Source organism: Strix aluco, chromosome 4 (assembly GCF_031877795.1).
Source record: "Strix aluco isolate bStrAlu1 chromosome 4, bStrAlu1.hap1, whole genome shotgun sequence".
Lineage (NCBI taxonomy): Eukaryota > Metazoa > Chordata > Aves > Strigiformes > Strigidae > Strix > Strix aluco.
The window spans coordinates 106605621-106622387 of record NC_133934.1 but is presented as its reverse complement, the minus strand read 5'-3'; the positions used below and the strand labels follow the sequence as shown (position 1 = coordinate 106622387).

The 16767-nt window shown below is 46.8% G+C and overlaps 1 protein-coding gene across 4 annotated transcripts in view; it reads right to left on the bottom strand.

Moving 5' to 3' along the window:
* Window positions 1–544: 544 nt before the first annotated feature.
* ESRRB (estrogen related receptor beta) overlaps window positions 545–16767 on the bottom strand; it is a 137048-nt gene continuing 120825 nt past the window's right edge. For all 4 annotated transcript variants that reach the window (XM_074824796.1, XM_074824795.1, XM_074824798.1 and 1 more), the window contains 2 exons: window positions 11395–11664; window positions 545–4986 (listed from right to left, as the gene is read on the bottom strand). In XM_074824796.1, the coding sequence (XP_074680897.1) occupies window positions 4742–4986; window positions 11395–11664 (515 nt within the window). In that variant the 3' untranslated portion in view covers window positions 545–4741. The remainder of the gene's footprint in view (window positions 4987–11394; window positions 11665–16767) is intronic.

Sequence of the window (16767 nt, the reverse complement as noted above, 5' to 3'; positions counted from 1 at the left end):
ACATGAACGTGTCCTCCTGCACTGCCTACCAGATCAATGCAAACACCATGACTTCAGCACTTGCACCCACTTCATAAGCACTGGACAGCTGCTGTAACACTTGCAACACTCATGATGTCACTGTTGGGTTTAAGCCAGTGGCCTATTTTATGATTAGAGATTTTGTTTTTCACTGGAAGAACTTCAAGGCTTTTCATTGCTAGCTCATGTTTATTTCTTGCACCAGTGAAGTGCAGAATGTGGGGAGAAAATGGGTGAGTGGAAGAAACACACCAGGCCATGGCAGAGACTGACAACAGTGCTTGTCTAACAAGTCCTCAGCAAAGCTAATCTCACAAAAACTCAGAAGCTTGTTGAGATTTTTTTTTCTGGTTATGAGAAAACACCAAATGAGCATTTCTAAGTGAGAGGGCCGGGGCTCTCCTCCCCTTGTGCAGCATGCACAAATCATGCCTCCCCCCAAAGTCTCTTTTGTGGGACTATGTGCATCCCAAGGGACAGAATGGAGCACCTCCTAAACACAATAAACATTACTCTGTCTGGGTTAGTTTTTACATTTCTGTGTTTTATTTCTTGTTTTGTTTGAAATGACCTGTACCACAAGAATACAATTTATTTAACAGTTTTTTTTTTTTTTTTTTTTGAGGAGCAGATAATAGTTAAGTAGATACTGTTTATTTCACTGACTGTCTATAACTCCCTGCATCATTCTCACAGCCTCTGTCTCTCTGGCTTTTCCACATAACCCAGCCACAAGAACAACAGAGTGGCCTTTGGCCATGATTGACTATAGCTTGTGGATACAAAGTGGAAGCTCTTTTTCTCAGCTCCAATTGGTAATAAAAGCTGAACAAGTTACATTCTAGGGTCTTTCTCAATGACTTTCCCCTCTAACAGCTGCTTACATGTTTCTGGTGCAGCATGTTTTATATATTTTTAATAGTTTTTAAAAAAAGATGACTTAGCTTATAAAGAGAAAAATAATGCCCCCTTAGCATGAGCAATATTGCAAGGTTCTGATTATTGTGGGGGTGTTTCTTGTAGCTTCACGGTTTTGCTGCCAGGTGTAATGCCCAAGTTTCCCTAGAAACTTAATTCTGTGTGGTATTTTACCTTTTCTTTTAATTGATCCCCATGAAATTTGTTTTGCATTACAGGCCAGACACCACTGTTCCCAGAGAAGAACGTGCCCAATACAGAAGAGGTGGTCACTTGGGAAGAATTGCCTTTTGTAGTGGCTGATGGGTACGCGGCTTCTGTTATCTGCACAGGCAAATCAGGGGCTGGGGCTGCTTTTACCATAGTTGCTGGATGTGGGCTTCATGCTTATTCACTGATACACTTACCTCAACTGATTTGCTTTGCTTTTCTTTAAGTCATAGAGCCCATTTGTGTTCCAAGGCTCAAGCTCCATCATCTTCTGCCCCATGCAGAAGGACTGCTGCATGGCACTGACTCTGTGACTCCTGTATCACAAATGAACGGCATAAAGAGCACTGACCCAGAACCCATTCGCTAGTTCATCTCAACTTCTACATCCCCAGACCTTTTTGTAAGAGACTGTGAGCATTCAAAGACCCAAGCAGTTGCTGAAGCCCCATTTCCTACTTCAAAGTGCACTGAGAGGACTACATTAAGATGTTACACTTCTCTGCAAGCCCAGCTCACTGCATAGCTGGACATGCTCCTCGGTTGTGGAAGTGTGATAGTACTAGTGATGCACAGCAGATCAGAATAACTGGGAAGAGATGCGTGTGATTTCTGCACTGGTCTGAAGGGCCCAAGAGACCCAACCTGGTTCCCAATTTAAGATGTACAAGCCTTTTAATGGTTAAATCTAGACAGGTGTTTCTGTCCCAGTTCCTGGGGAAGAGTTTGCATTCCTTGCTTAAAGAGATTAATATATGCTAATTACTGTCTGGTTCAGTTCCCATCCTATTTCAGAACCAATACAAACATTTCCAGGCATATTATCTTCAAGCAATGGGGGCTCCAGATGGACTCCAAGGTTATGCAGCTGTAATAGAGAAAGAAGGTCCTGGAAAAAAATGCATTTGGTATCTTTATATTGTTCTGCCAAGGCAGGAGTTGCCTTCATACCATAGCCCTACTCTAAATAGTCAGCAGTCTCTGTGGGCTAGAAGCTAATCCAGCAGCTTTCCATAATCATGTTCTGTAGATAGTTCTCCCTCTCTGTTCTGGAAAGCAGCACTGAGTCCAAATACAACAAAGCTGGAAGAGCCTTTTTTTTTTTTTAGATTTTATAAAAGTGACCTTTCCAGCCAGGGCTCAACAGAGTAAGAATTACTTCTCAGGATCTTTTCAGCCCATTTTGGGACACCTACCATTGCACAGCAGGTAGGGACACAATATGCTGTGGCTGAGCTGGGTGGGACTTGGCAGGGAAGCAAGAGTGGTCAAGCAAGTCAAACTTACAGGTGATAGCACAACCCAGCACATTTGTGAGAGCATATATGCCACAACCAGAAAGAGTTGCCAGAGTGCAGCACATGAAAAGCTGGCTCTATAGTGGTGGTGTGCATTTCACTTCCGTCCCTCAGTCACAGATCGGTACAGGGATCATGAGCACAACTAATAGCTCTCATTTTCTCCCCAGGTCCCTCCTAAAGGCAGCTGGGGAGAGAAGCACAAGTATCTGTTCAAAGCACAAGGCCACTGTGCAATTGCTACTGCTGTGAACATGGAAGCAGTCCCAGCTTCCACGTGCCTTCTGCCCCTTAGGTCTCTGTTGGTTTACTAATGTGCCTGAAGCAAGACTGAATTCCTTTATCAAATGAGTACAAAATGAGTGTGAGTAGCTATGACTGTGTAGTGTAGGGAAAACTCAAAGGAGATGGAACTGAACTAACTCAAGTACCAAGAGCTGGCTGTCTACAAGAGCTGAGTGGTCAGCATCAGCTAGTGCCCCCAGCCTCTGAGCTACCCTTGGCATTTTTCTGCAGCACTGACAGCCCTGCTGTGACACATCCTGCTCCAGGAGAAAACAAACACCCAGTGTCTGCCTGATCACACACCTCAATCCTGGTTTAGAAGGCTTCCTGCTGGGGGCAAGTTACTCCTCTGCCACACCACCTTTCTCCTGGGCTAGTTAGGAAGGGATGGAAGCTTGAGAGGAACAGAGGCAGTAGAGCTAGTGGTATCTCAAATGTAGGTCAGAGGCTTTTTCTCACCTCCGCTGCCATGCTGTAGACAATACATTCAGGTTTCATCAGCTCAGGCTGGCTCAAAACTAAGTGACCTAGAAAATAAAATCTCAGAGAATACCAACAGTCAGTTTTGTCAGTCACCCACATTCCCCTCTGGCTACTGGGAATGCAGCAGTTGCGGCTTAGGCAGCAGATCTAAACCAGGTCTTGGAGACAGCAGGAACCTGGTTAAAAGAGAGGAGTAAATAAACATTCCCCCACTTCTTCTCCCACCACCTCAAGGTCAGGTATTTGCTTTCCCATCAGCAAGGGAACCTCTTACCAGGTCCAGGTATAATCTATGCTAGCTCTTTTGCTGCTGTTGAGGATAATGGGATGAGGCAGGGGAAGACAGCAGTTGGGATATCGGGGGTTTTGTGCCACCCTCTAATTTATTTCCCTAGGCTGCCACAAAAAAGCAATCTCTCAGGCTCAAGAGCTGCCTCCTCTGAAAAGCAGTGCCCTTGATTCCTAACTAGCATTTGGCAATAAGCCTAAGTCTCTGTGGAGGCAAAGAGCTATCACTTTAATGAAGTCTAGGAAAGCCCTGGTTTGGGGTGTATTTATACTTGGGCAGTAACCATGCAGACAAAGCCTTGTGTCCTCTGCCACAAGGAACAAGTGGGGAATGGCACTCAGCTGAGCTGAAGAGGCAGGTTTGATACACTACAGGGTGAAAAGTGTGGAAGAATTGTAGTTAGCACCACATAGGAGAGGATGCAAAGATTATCAAGTCAACCCAGCACATCAGGCTCTTTTCTCTTTTCCTTGCCATCTGGGAAAGGAGACTTGCATTCTCTCAGGGACATACATCCTGCCTCTTCAGGGGCCTGCGGGGATTGTACATGGGAGGGACTAGCCAGGCGCAATGACACACTGTACAAGGTCGCAGAATATCTTACACAGTTAGGAGCATCTTTCCCAGTAAGAAGTGGGGCCTGTATGTACAAGCGTTAGCTGTCGCTAGAGGAGCCTGGGAGGCAGCCGTTTGATCAGGAGAGGTCCAGCAGTGCTCTTCTGCAAAGAAGCATCTGCTCTATGGTTAGAGCCGGAAAGGTGACAAAAAGAAGGACCCTGGCTGCTTCCCCTTCTATCTGACCCCTCACAACACCAGCAGATAAAGTTTATATTGACTCTATTCTTCCTCTCTTCCTGCTTCTGTCCCCACACCCCCTCCAGCACTGGCGAAGGGAGCTGGGGAACAGGCGGCCTGGACAGTGCTGAGAGCATCACTGCTCAGAGGGGATGAGCCCCGATGACCGCCTCAACAAGTGCAAGAGCATATTCTGGTACTTCCCACAGAGAAAACAAACAAACAAAAAAAAGAGAAACAGGTGACTGATTAAAAGAGTTTCCCCCCTCCTGTACATGAGATTCTGCAGTCACGCCGACAGATAGACATTAAATAATTCTTCCATAATAAATGATTGGAGATAAAAGCCGGCGGTGGCTGCTGCTGCTGTTTGGATTGCTCCGTTGTCTGAATCTTTGTTTCTAGTTTGTTCCCCGGCCACTGTCGGCTGGCGCTGGGGCTGTCAGACCTTTGCCTCTAGCATTTCTAGGAAGAGTTTATGCATGGGAACCTTGCCCTGCAGTTTGATGCTGTAGAAGTGCTGCACAGCTTTGGCGGCTGTCTGCCGCAGGAGGGGCAAGGTCAGGAGCAGCTTGCCTGCTCGCCGGGGCTCCTCATTGCGCTGACTCAGCTCGTAGTCCTGCAGGGCTTCGTGGAGAAGGTCCTGGAGTTTCTGCACTGCATCCATGTCCTCTATGTGCATCGAATCTGGGGGGAGGGGAGAAAAGACAGCAAACAGACAAGTTAGACATGGGGAAGGAAATTCTTTATGGTCCTGAAACTAAAGATGCTTTCTTTCCTTTTCTTTCTGTTTTTTTTTTTGGGGGGGGGCGGGGTGGGGAGAGAATGGTAGTATGTTGTTTTGTTTTGTCTCTTAAGGGGAAGAACACACCTTGCTGGCAGGTGTTGGTGGTGCTGCTGCTGTGAAGTTTGGCATCAGCCCAACGAGTTGGCCCTAGCAGTTCAGGGACAGTAAGGTTGCCGGGGTAGGTGAGACATTGTGCCCTCTGTGCTGCCCATTTTTCCAGCCACCCCAAGGCTGTGCAGGGGTCAGCTGGGGGCCTCTGTGACTTGCACATTCACTTGCCCTCCATGCTCCTTATGGGGAGAGTCACCCTGCAAGGGGCAGCAGCTGCTGTGCTGCCGCTTGGGAGCAATCTCATTAAGAATAATTAACACTACTATAGCGCTTCATCTGTCTAAACTGCCTAATTGCCGTGCAGCTGCTTGGGGTGTCAGCAAGACAGAAAAGCCCCAGTAGGTCACAACCAGCATGCCCAGGGGTGATGCCAGCTCCACCTTTGTGCATATGCCCCTGTTTTCAGAGACTGCCAGCAGCTGCTCAGGGAGCTTCCTGCTTCAGTAAATGAAACCTGCACCTCCTGCAAGGCCTCTTCCCTTAGGCTGCCAGTTAGATTTCTACAAGCTGCCGGAGGGGCCAGCAGGGTTTGCAAGGCTAGCACAGCTCCTTGGTGTATCTCTGAGGCAAAAGTAGCTGGTAGTGACCCAGGCCAGGGTCGAGCTGGGGAATCCGAGTTGAACACAAGCTGCTAAATTTGTGGGTAAGTCATGGTGACAGAAGGCAGCACCGAAGAGCAGAGAGGTTAGATTAGAGAAGCTAACCAGGCACAGCATCACTGAAGGTTTTTCTCCTTTTCATCTTGCTGATACTTGCTGTTTCTTACAACCCTGACAGAGCTGGAGACACTGTTGCCTTGTCTTCATTGTTCAGAGACTTTTAATCGATACTGAACCCATTGATAAAGATTTCTGCCACAGGGCAACGAATCCAGAAGCAGCATCAAAGGGACACTACGGCAAGCACACATGCACACATGTAGTGGCACCATCTGGGCTTTGCAGTGTGGCAGTGCTCTGGCTCAGCCCACACACACACAACACAACGTGAGGATGTGGGTTTCTCAGTGTGACATCAGTGAAGGGGAGGACAGCTGGCTGAAGCACCAAAATCTCTCTAGAAATATGTGTCATCTCTATGGAGAGCGCAACACAAATTAGAGACTGTGAATTTCATAAGATACATGTACAGTAAATGCTATTTATGATGCATGATTTATAAAGTATTACAACAGTTGGGAAAATATTATGTCTAGCAAGAAAGCTGTTTAAGAAGCTGTTTAGAAGGAACAAACTAATTAGAGGATATTAAAAGGCTGTATTTCCAAGAAGCCTACAGAGGAAGGATTGTTCTTGCTGCATTTGCTTTTTGTAACCAAGAGACCAGAAAAAAAAGCTCAGAGAAGGGTTGGTAGGTCATCACAGTGACCTGAGCTAGCCACAGAGGTTGATTCTGAAAAGTAGGGAGGAAGAAGAATGTTGCCAAGTCAGTCTGTCAACTTCTCCCAGCCAGGTAGCACCTCTGGAAAATTTCCATGCATCATCCAGAAGTGAGTGGGATCTGTTTCCTGCCAAGTTGCAGAAGTAATTTTGGAGACTGGAAGCATCAAGAGTTGGAGCCTGGAGAGGAATGTCCTCCAGCCTTTCTGTTTAATGTCCTTCTGGCTAGGGGCACAAGGGGGAGAAGTAACCACAGCCTATCAGAGTCTGCAGATCCCAGCAGGTGCTAGAAGCACCAGGCAATAAGCTATGCTTCAGGTCAAAGTGCATGCTCTGATTTTGGGTACTGATGCTGCTGTACCGTAGAGAGAACCCCAGAACTGTACTCTTCTGCCACCTGATGAGACTTAACAGCACTAAATAACTAGGGAGTATACAGGGAGAGGAATTGGGGAAATTAAGATCAAAGCCTGGCCCACTCCCCAACTCTTTGCTGAAAGAAGCTCAAAATTGGCAGCTGACTGCAAAAAATAAAATAACATTGCAGGATTAATTTCCTTGCAATCCATCAGTGAGCTGGTGTCGATGGCATTGATAAACTGTTAATTACAAAATCAATAGCTATGAATTTTTACAGCTGTCAGAGCATTGAGGTGGAGAGAGGCTGCCTGACCATGTCCCTGAGGGTCAGCTGGCCTAGAAGTCATGCTTCATGTCAGGAGCTCTTCTCCAGCACTGCTGTGGCATGGGGTACAGGGCAGGTATGAGAATTGACAAGGCCCACTGCCTCCTCACCTAATTCTTTTCTTGCATCTTCTGGCAGCAGAGGAAGGAGCAGGGACCTCACAGGACCCATTAGTACAGAATTTGCTACACATCCCCTTGCTAGATCCAAACCTTGTTCATTCCATCTCTGCACTAAAATGCATTGGGGAAAAAAAAAAAAGGAGAAATAAGGTTTGGCCAGTCTGGGATGTCCTTAAATGAACACGTGCTGTGTGCTAACCTCGAGGGCTCTTCCACACACAGAGTGATCAATTTGAGGAAAGAGGACCTAGGAATGCCTGAAAAGGGACTGCTGGCTCTGAAGGGTAACAAGTTAAGTCTATAGCACCCTTACTCTGTCAAAACATGGGTGATCATACTGTTGGGACTTGCCTGCTGCTCTGGGCATTAAGAATTCATTTCTCAGCTCTCTAAAATGCACTTACTAAAGAATTATCTTTGACAGTCCCAGCAGGTGTGTCCTTGGTGCGTTACCCTGAGGACTCAGAGATCAGCCACAGCTCTGGCAAGGTTGGCCTATTGTCACCATTCTCCTCTAGTGAAGAGTGAGCAAGCTCCTACTTCTGTTTCAATTTGTTTTAATTCCTAGAACCAAAGGGTCAATATACACAGGGCTGCATGGAAGAGAGGAAAATCACTAGAAGCTTGGTTGCATGAGCAATTACACCAAGCAGGGATAAGGGAAATTCAGGAATTTATCTATATGGGAGGCAAGGCAGAAAGCAGGTCTAGGCAGCACAGGTGCTAATCTAAGTGCTCAGCTTTAAACCCTGTCTCTGACCCAAGGGAGCTGAGGCCTGGCCCAGAGGTAGTCTGCATTCTTACCGTTTTAGGAATCAGCTGTTTGCTTGCAAGCACATACATGCAGGCTTTGCAAGTTTACTCCATGTCAAAAATACACTAAGAAAAATAACTTGCATTAAAAGAATGTGAAGGTTACATTAGAAAAATGCACTTGCCCTATTCTAGCTTCCTTATGTGTGTGTTGTGAGAGGCTTTAATTACATGAAAAACTAGATCTCGTGCTTTACTTTCATATGTTTCAATATGAATAATAAAGCAGGATTTTTGTGGATTATGCTCCTACATAGCTGCACTTCTAGCTGCACTAGGAGAAACCAGTGAAGTCAGGATGGCTTCTCCCATCCAGCTGAGAACATGTTTTGGCCTGTGCCTCCTGACCCTTACCTTGGTTTCTTTACTTCACAGTGCTGGAAGCAGAACCCCAAAGCAGCTGATGAGTGCTGGTTGTTCTGCTCTGTTTTTGCTCAGTGTTTCCCCACTCCTGATACAGACTGTCCCATAGGGCTTACCCTGGGCTTAGTCCCGAAAGTACAGTGAGCAACATCAGCAGAGAGTGCTTCTGTTGCACCATGAAGAACTTGACAGCACCAAGGCTCAGATCCTGCAGTGTCTCTGCTCACAGCAGTGTGTCCTGATGTGGCACTTATCCTATCACCCTGTCACAACCACTTCAGCCTCTCTGAGGAGCCCTTCTCCCTGTTTAATCCTGTGACCTTCCTGGTAGACAGGAGGCAGGTTCTTTAACAAGAGTTGATTACATTGCCAAAAGCCACTGTCCCACAGTCAAAAGAGGCCAGCCTTGGCCATCTGCCCATCCTGGTTCAGTGGCAAAGTGAAGGCAGCAATTAGAGCTAAAAAAGCAATATATGAGAAATTGAAAAAGGGAACTAGATAGCAATTTATATGAATCAGAAGTTATGAAGTGTAGAAAATCGATAAGGGAAGTGAAGGACATAGGAGGAAAATCCATGGCTGAAAGGGCTAAGGACAATACAGAAATTTTATAAATATTTAAGAAATAGAAGAAAAATGACCATTTGTAGGGGGGGCTCTTTTCACCTGGAGATTATTAAACTATTAACAGCAGTGCAGAGGAGACAGTACTCCTTGGTGAGTATTTCTGTCCTGTTTAGAAAAAAGTAGCATTATGTACCTGTTTTATATGAAGATGATGAAGACTTCTTAGTCTGTTTATGCAAAAAGATGTTAGACATCCGTTAGGAACAAACTTCACAGAAATCAGCTGAGCTGGATAACTTGGCTTTAAGAGTTCTAAAACTGCTGGCTGAGGCCCATCTAGGGCGATCAATGTTTAACAAGTCTTGGTATTTTTGAGAAATTCAAGATGACTGGAAAAGTTCTAATGATGCACATATTTTCCTAGGTCTTATCTCGTAATTTCCATGCCAGCCTGATGTGCACCAGGGCAAAATAAAGGGCGGGGGGGGGAAGAGTGAAGTTCAATTAAGACTTATAAGATGGCATTTAAAAGACACGTAGATGTAGCGCTTAGGGACATGGTTTAGTGTTAGGTTAACGGTTGGACTTGATGATCTTAAAGGTCTTTTCCAACCTAAATGATTCTATGAATCTACTGCCAGTCAGCACGATACTTTGGAATAGAGGTCTTGTCAAACAAACCCGATTTCATTCTCTGATGAGATTACAAGTTTGGTTGATAAAGTTAACCGCACAGATATAATAGACTTAGGCTTTTATAAGGCACTTGGCTTAGCACCACAGGACATTCTCATTAAAAAATTAGCACTATGCAATATCAATAAAGCACACTTTCAATTGATTAGTAACTGGCTAGATGACAGATCTCAAAGTAGCTATCAGTAGTGAATCATCCCTGAAGGAGGAGTTTTCTAGTGGAAATCCACAGGGATCAGTAAAAAAACAGATGCTACTCAACATTTTTATCAATGAGCTCTAAGTAATTTCTTTTTTTCTTTTAAATTGCTGCTGCTAAGAAGTATGGATGGCAAAGAGGAACACAATGGTGTAAAATGGTGAGGATACAGCAGCCTCACAGCATTCTGGACCACCTGCTTACACTTGAAGTAATATATCTATAGCCAAGGAATGCAACTATGGAACAGGAATTTTATCGTGTCAAACTGCTAGGTGTAGAAAGACCTGGGCTCCTAGGGCACAGCTCAACAAAGACCAGTATCTGAAGGCTGAACTCAGGCAAACTGACATGAAAGGTATGGTGCCTTTTTTTTCTTAAACTGAGACAACGATTAATTATTAGAGTCAGCTACCACAGAAGATGTAGCTTCCCCCTCTTTTAATCCCTTCAGCTTCACATGGATTGTGGCTTTAGCCAAACACAGATATTGGACTCACTGCTGGGCTGCAAGGGTGAATTCTGGGACCTGCAGGATGCAGTTCAGCAAGATCTGAAGTGAGACAATGAGACTCAAGGGATGTAGAGGGAGCCCTCGTCACACAGTAGGCTTTAGCAGTTTCCCTTTCGGAAGGGACTCCTGAGCAAATACATGTCTGGCTTTTGTGCGACATCAGTGCAGCACACAGCAACTATTGTGTCTCCCACAGCCTGCTGGACTGAGGGCTGCAGCCCTCCCCAGACTGAGATGGAAGGCACTGGGCTACAGGCCCTGGCCTTTCTCATCCTCTTCACAAGAAGAAACAGAACAGGCAACATCAGGCTTCTGCCAGCATATCTTACCCTCTACCATCCATATCCATGCTGTCTCCCAGTTAAAGGGGGATTCAGTGTCTGTGGCCACTGAACATCACCAGGAGAGGACCAGGTAATCCCAACCCCACAGCTTTTTGTGAGATTTGAAACTGGGACCAGGGCTTCCCTGTTCGCTGTAACTGACCAACACTATTGAAGTGGATGCAGGTGTGGCCCACATCCCCTTTTCTGAACTCATGGCACTGGAATCAGCTTGCTAGTGGCGAAGAGCTCCACAGCCTTTCTTTTACTGCCAGAAACCAGCAGCCAGCCCATCCCTGCCTGGTTCTACTCCCTAATACAGGACCGGAGCACAGCTGGGGCTCTAGCAGCAGAAAGCCACATTTCTCCCTGCTCTCCAGCTTCGGTCTTGCTCTGTGGACAGAGAGGAGCTTTGAGGATATTGCATGGCACAGGCAGAGCACAGTCTCCGGCAGCGGGCTCCGTCTCCTCCCAGGCCAGATAACAGCATGGGCCTTGACTCCCTGATCGCAAGGCTGGCTGGGCCAGGGCTGTACCTGAGTTGGCGAGGGCCAGAGCTTTGAGCGTGACAAACTCCTCCTTTTCCACCTTGAGCTTCTTGTAGCGGCGAACCAGTTGTAGGATGGCCAGGTAGAGCTCCAGCAGCCCCGTCAGACGAGAGTGCTCTTCATCCATGATGTAGTCCTCAGCATAGACAAGCTTGTCCTCATATGGCAGGGAGCGGTACACAATGCCCAGGATGAGGATTTCCATCCAGGCACTCTGCAGGAGGCTCATCTGGTCCCCAAGGGAGAGGTTGGAGAATCCTGACAAGGCAAACGACCAGCAGGGTCAAATGAGTGTGCAGCAAAGCCTCTAGGGTCCTTAGTTTCCCTGGGATTCACCCCAAGCGCTCTCTCCCATTGGCCTACTGCTTTCAAAAACCCAGAAAAAGCTTACCAAGGTAACCCTGTCTCTGTGGCAACCAGCACATGCGGACCTTAGCCTTCTCTTTGCTCCCATGCCCACCCACAGCCTCAAACAGGCGTTCTGATGCTCTGACTGCATTTATGGCAACCCAAGGCTAATGATAACCTCTTTTCAGTGATATCTGCTTCTTCTATAGCAGCAATGTTCTGTACCACACTGTCCTGCTCACTGTTCCTCTGCAGTTTTGTACTGCAGCCTATTTAGTCTGACCAAAGACCAGATAAGAGCTCCAGATGGCAGAAAAGAGGGCTTCTGATGGGACAGGAGGGAATGACACAGGCCTGAATTACAAGCATGCCACAGTCTCTCATTTTGGCCTACATGAGAACAGGTCCTGCCACAACAAAGCACCAAAATGCATTCAAAAGCGGAATGCATTTGTGAACAGAATCTTCTTCTATTCCTCATCACTTCCTGAGCTCCATACCATCAGATTTCTGCACCTCACAGCCAACAACCCTACCCAGTGTCAAAACCACCTTTATGATAGCATACAAGTACCTACATCACAGCCAAACCCAGTAGCAACAGAACCAGCACCCAGCAGTGAACCGAGTCATTCTCCTCAAATAAAGAGCAACCACCATCTGGAGATAGACCCTGACAACCCCAGAGCCCACCTGAGAAAGTGGAAAGGCTGAAACACAGAGTCACTGTCTGCCTTGAGGGAAAAAACAGAAAGTGCATGGGAAGGAAAGCTGTGTCTGTCCTCTGTACCAGGTACCCTTGAAGGCCAGACCATGAAAGATCCTGAGAGATGGGCACTGTGCAACAGCCATTACAGACAGGGATGCCAAGCACAGTGCATTGGTCCCATCTAGGCAGCTCCTGCCCACCACTTACAGACAGGGACTGTGCTTTTTGGCAGCTCCTTGTGTCTAAAGATTCCCAGGGCTGTGAGAGAATGGGACACCCAGGCACCCCGCAGCTGTGGGGGGTGATGCTCCACCAGCCTCCCCTGCCAGTTTTCTCCCCAGACACTTATTAAGCCTCAGGGCTCACCAAGAGACCTGTGAGCCCATTAGCCTTTGTGCAGAAGCCTCCCAGCCCTGCTAGCTGTATGCTAGGCTCAGCGGGACTCCTTTATTCCACAGCCCTCCCTGCTCACAGTTCTTTGCCCCACATTGGGCCTAGGTGGCCAGCCACCATGATGATCATTTGATTTCTCTTGTTATCAAGTTAACAATTAACAAAAGAGCTGATGATTGCTATATTGACTGACTGTGGGTTCTCTTTTTCTATCTGCACTATCTCAGCTGGGGAAGGGACGGCAGAACGGTGGGTTGGTGGTATTTATTTATCACTACGCCATGTTTTGTGTTTGTGTTGCCAGGGGAAGCAAAGGGTGATAATGGCCTGGCAGCCCTTGGACATCCAATTTCCCTTATCAGGCCACTGAATAGAAAAGAGGCCCCAGGCCACATTAATTAACAGATACCAATCAGCTGTCACGTGTTGTGTGTGCAAGGTCTGAGGGGAGCAGTGGGTGGGAGGGAAGAATCAATAAACCATTGGGGAGGAGTGCCAGAGGGAACAGCTAAAGAGGAGTCCAGGCTACTGGGGAGAAGAGCTGCAAATCCAGCTCCATGACTGTGAGATTGATTCCTGTACAGCACAGCCTGTGTTCTACGTAGCCCTGCACCTGATGAATCCCACCCCTTGCTCAGGCTGTGACTACTTCAGGAGTGCCTTGTCCTTTGCCTCACCCCTCTGCCCCTTACCTTCTGCAGTCAGTGCTGTGCTGCTCCTGAATGCAGCCCTCCTGACTGAGTCCAAGTGCAGGATGATGCAGCTCAGAGGCTTGGGATCCTGTCTCCCCAGGTCTGCCTGCTACACAGGGAACTGATGAGACTAGCCTTGAGACAGGGGTAATGGTGCTGAGCACAGCCACTGTCACAGTCTCTAGTGTCTGCAATCTCTCCTTCGGTTACCCCTCTCCTAGCTCTGACCATTGAGAACAGCCCAGCATTTAGGCTGCTGCCTTAAGTCCAGTTTCTGGGTCAGGCATGTGGCCTTTTTTCATCTTCATTCCCCACCTGGATTACAAAAGGGGTTATGCCATTGTTTCACTGCAGTCTGCCAAGGAAATGTTTAAGAATGAGAAACAGTCATCTAGTAGAGTGAGAGGATCCAGGACAGACATGGCTCACAGACAGTAAAGTAGAAAAACTGACTTAACCCTAGCAGTAGCCTGTACATCCAGCATCTCCGTTAATTGCTCTTTCCCAAAGACAGTTATGGCAGGTGGGAACTGCACAGGAGAGACCATGCTTTACCCTGTGCCAGGGAGAACAGAAGAGCCAGCCACAACTGCCCTAGCCACCTGGGAAAGCCCCTTCCAGAAATATTCCCGGGTAGCCAATGACTTCAGCTCTGGCAGGCAGGTGTGTGGGAGGGGGTGCTGCAGTGCCAAGACCTGAAATGTCTGACAGAATCAGGACCCTTTTCCTCCAGAATTTACACATGTAGAATTCAAGGACAGGAGGACTGTGCCTGTACCACTGCAGGCTGCACAGACAAGGGAAAAGCATATAACCTGGGGTCTCCCATGCTATATAAAAGTTGAGATCAGGAAAGGTAAATGCTAATTTCACCTGGCCAAAATCACAGACTTGCTATTATAGGCTTATAACACTGGAGAACCTCTAGTTGTGAAATTCAACTGCCTCGCCATCTTACAGCTCCCAGGAATTGCTAGAATCCAGCCCTTATGCATTCCTGAGCTGTTTGATGGCACAGCATCCAGAAAGTGCCCTTAGTGATCTGTTTCTTGCTGCTTTGCTCAGGTCTGATACTGAAAGGTGCAGAATACTCCGCTGCAGCCCTACGCTCCCAAAAGTGGAGCCTCTGTCTCTAGCACATGTTTCCCTCCTTCCCAGGTGCAGGTTGAGAAAAGCTGCTTTATTTGCAATAGCTGATATGACATTCAGGTTTTTTATTTTTTGTGATTCTTTTTTTTTTTTTTTATTTCAGTGGTTTGGCAGTGGGAGCTCCCAGAATTAAAAAAAAAAAAAAAGTCACATAATTTGTGGCAAGTGAAGTTCATAATCTGTTAATTTATTATCATTTCTGTCATCCTGGAGGGCCATTAGCAGAGGTAATAAAGGGAGATGTAATTATAGGATCTGAGGCCACTCCAGACACAGCTGCTGTCACTCCACTTGCCATATTTCATTCTGTGCTAGTACTATCGTCTTCCTAGTGAGAAAGGCACAACAGCTACCCTGGGAGAGCCTTCATCGTCACCTCTCGAGAGAAGTCTTGTCTCCCTGCATCAAGGCACGCAGAAAAGGTAGATGTTGTTCAAAGACAATTAGCACAGGGGGGAGGGTGAGTGGTGGGGAGGGGGTCTCATACAGAAGGGGACAACTCCACATTGCCTAAGCATGGATTTTCAGCTAATGGCTAATAAGGCTGTTGAGCTAATAACATTTGCTAAACACCATTAAATCATGCTTTCTTGTTATCATAGGAGAGTGTCTTTAAGCTTAACTGATTTTATTTGCTAACACTGCGGGGTAGAAGTTTGTGCTGACACCTGGGATCCTGAAGGGTTGGTATGACTTTGATGTCACACTGTTCTTTACTAATTCCAGTGAGAATACAAGGCAGGAGTATGTGACTTTTGTTCATTTCTCCATCCCTCTCTGTCCAAGAGTTCATGCACACAGGAAGCAATGTCCTGTTTTGCTCAAAATCCTTGGAAGGCAGAAATGAAGGGCATGGATAATCTAGACACCTGGCAGCCTCCTGGCCCTGCCCTGCTCTGCCCCCTTGCTGCCTAACTCAGTATGTTTCATACTTGTTTCAGAACTATAGGGTATTTTGTTCGATTTTTATGAACCGTCTTTTATTACGTTTGTTTCTCAGTACTGCTCCCTTGTGTAACAATCCCTGAGCTCTCTCCTATGCACACAGTCCTGTTATAATACTGCTGCTGATCTGAACTGTGCCAGGATTATGGCTGTTACTGTGTTACAGGGCCTTTGATAGGAAAGGAAAATACACAGAGAAAATTGAGATGATGGCACATATGTCCTGCCTTTCAGAAAGGAGAGGAAGAGCCCCTTTCACAGTACAGGAATAATCTCTACTATACTCCTGTTCTGGGATAGTATCACCATGGCAGGCTGGAAAACTCTGTAGGAACTGAGCTGAGCATCCCATGCTCATCCCACAGCCACAAGCTAGGGAACTACAGCAGGGCACCCTGTGTGAACAGAAATAGCCAAGGTTAGAAGAACATACAACAGCACCTCACTGGACAGCCGTAGCAGCTAATTGCATTGCATTAAAACCATTCCTGTTAACACCCCAAGTACTGGGTTAGTAGAGCAATCCAGGCTGAGTTCCCTAATCGCCACTGTAACCCCACTTGTGATGAATCAGCCCCAGATGGATTCCAGCACTAGTGATGGGTGTAATCCCTGCAGATACTGCAGATCTCATAAGAAGGGCACCACTGAGATTAACCTCTACTCAGAAACACTCTCCTGAAGAAGTTTCTCCAGCCTTCATAGTCCCATCACACAACTGTCCATATTCCATATAGCCCAGGAAACCACTAACCCTTGAGTCACAGGAGAAATGCTCCCTCTGAAAAAAGAGAAGCAGCCACCAAGAAGCAGCCACCAAGCAGCCAAAAGAGGAGCTACAAAGAGAAACAAAGCACATGGGAGAACTAAACTGTCTGATCACTGATCACTCATGCTAAGATGCCTCACAAAACGAGGAAGAATTTAAAGCTAAGAAGCAAGAGCACACAGACCCACGCGGTGGAAGACAAACACAACGTGCAATATGGGTTAAATCCTATGATCCTGTGGCTGAGTGTCAGATATTCTCCTGACACAAGGAAGGGGGACAGAAGTCAGGAGTTAGCTGCAGTGAGCTGTTCATAGCTGCAGTGAGCTGTTCACAGTGAGTGTCTGAAACAGTCT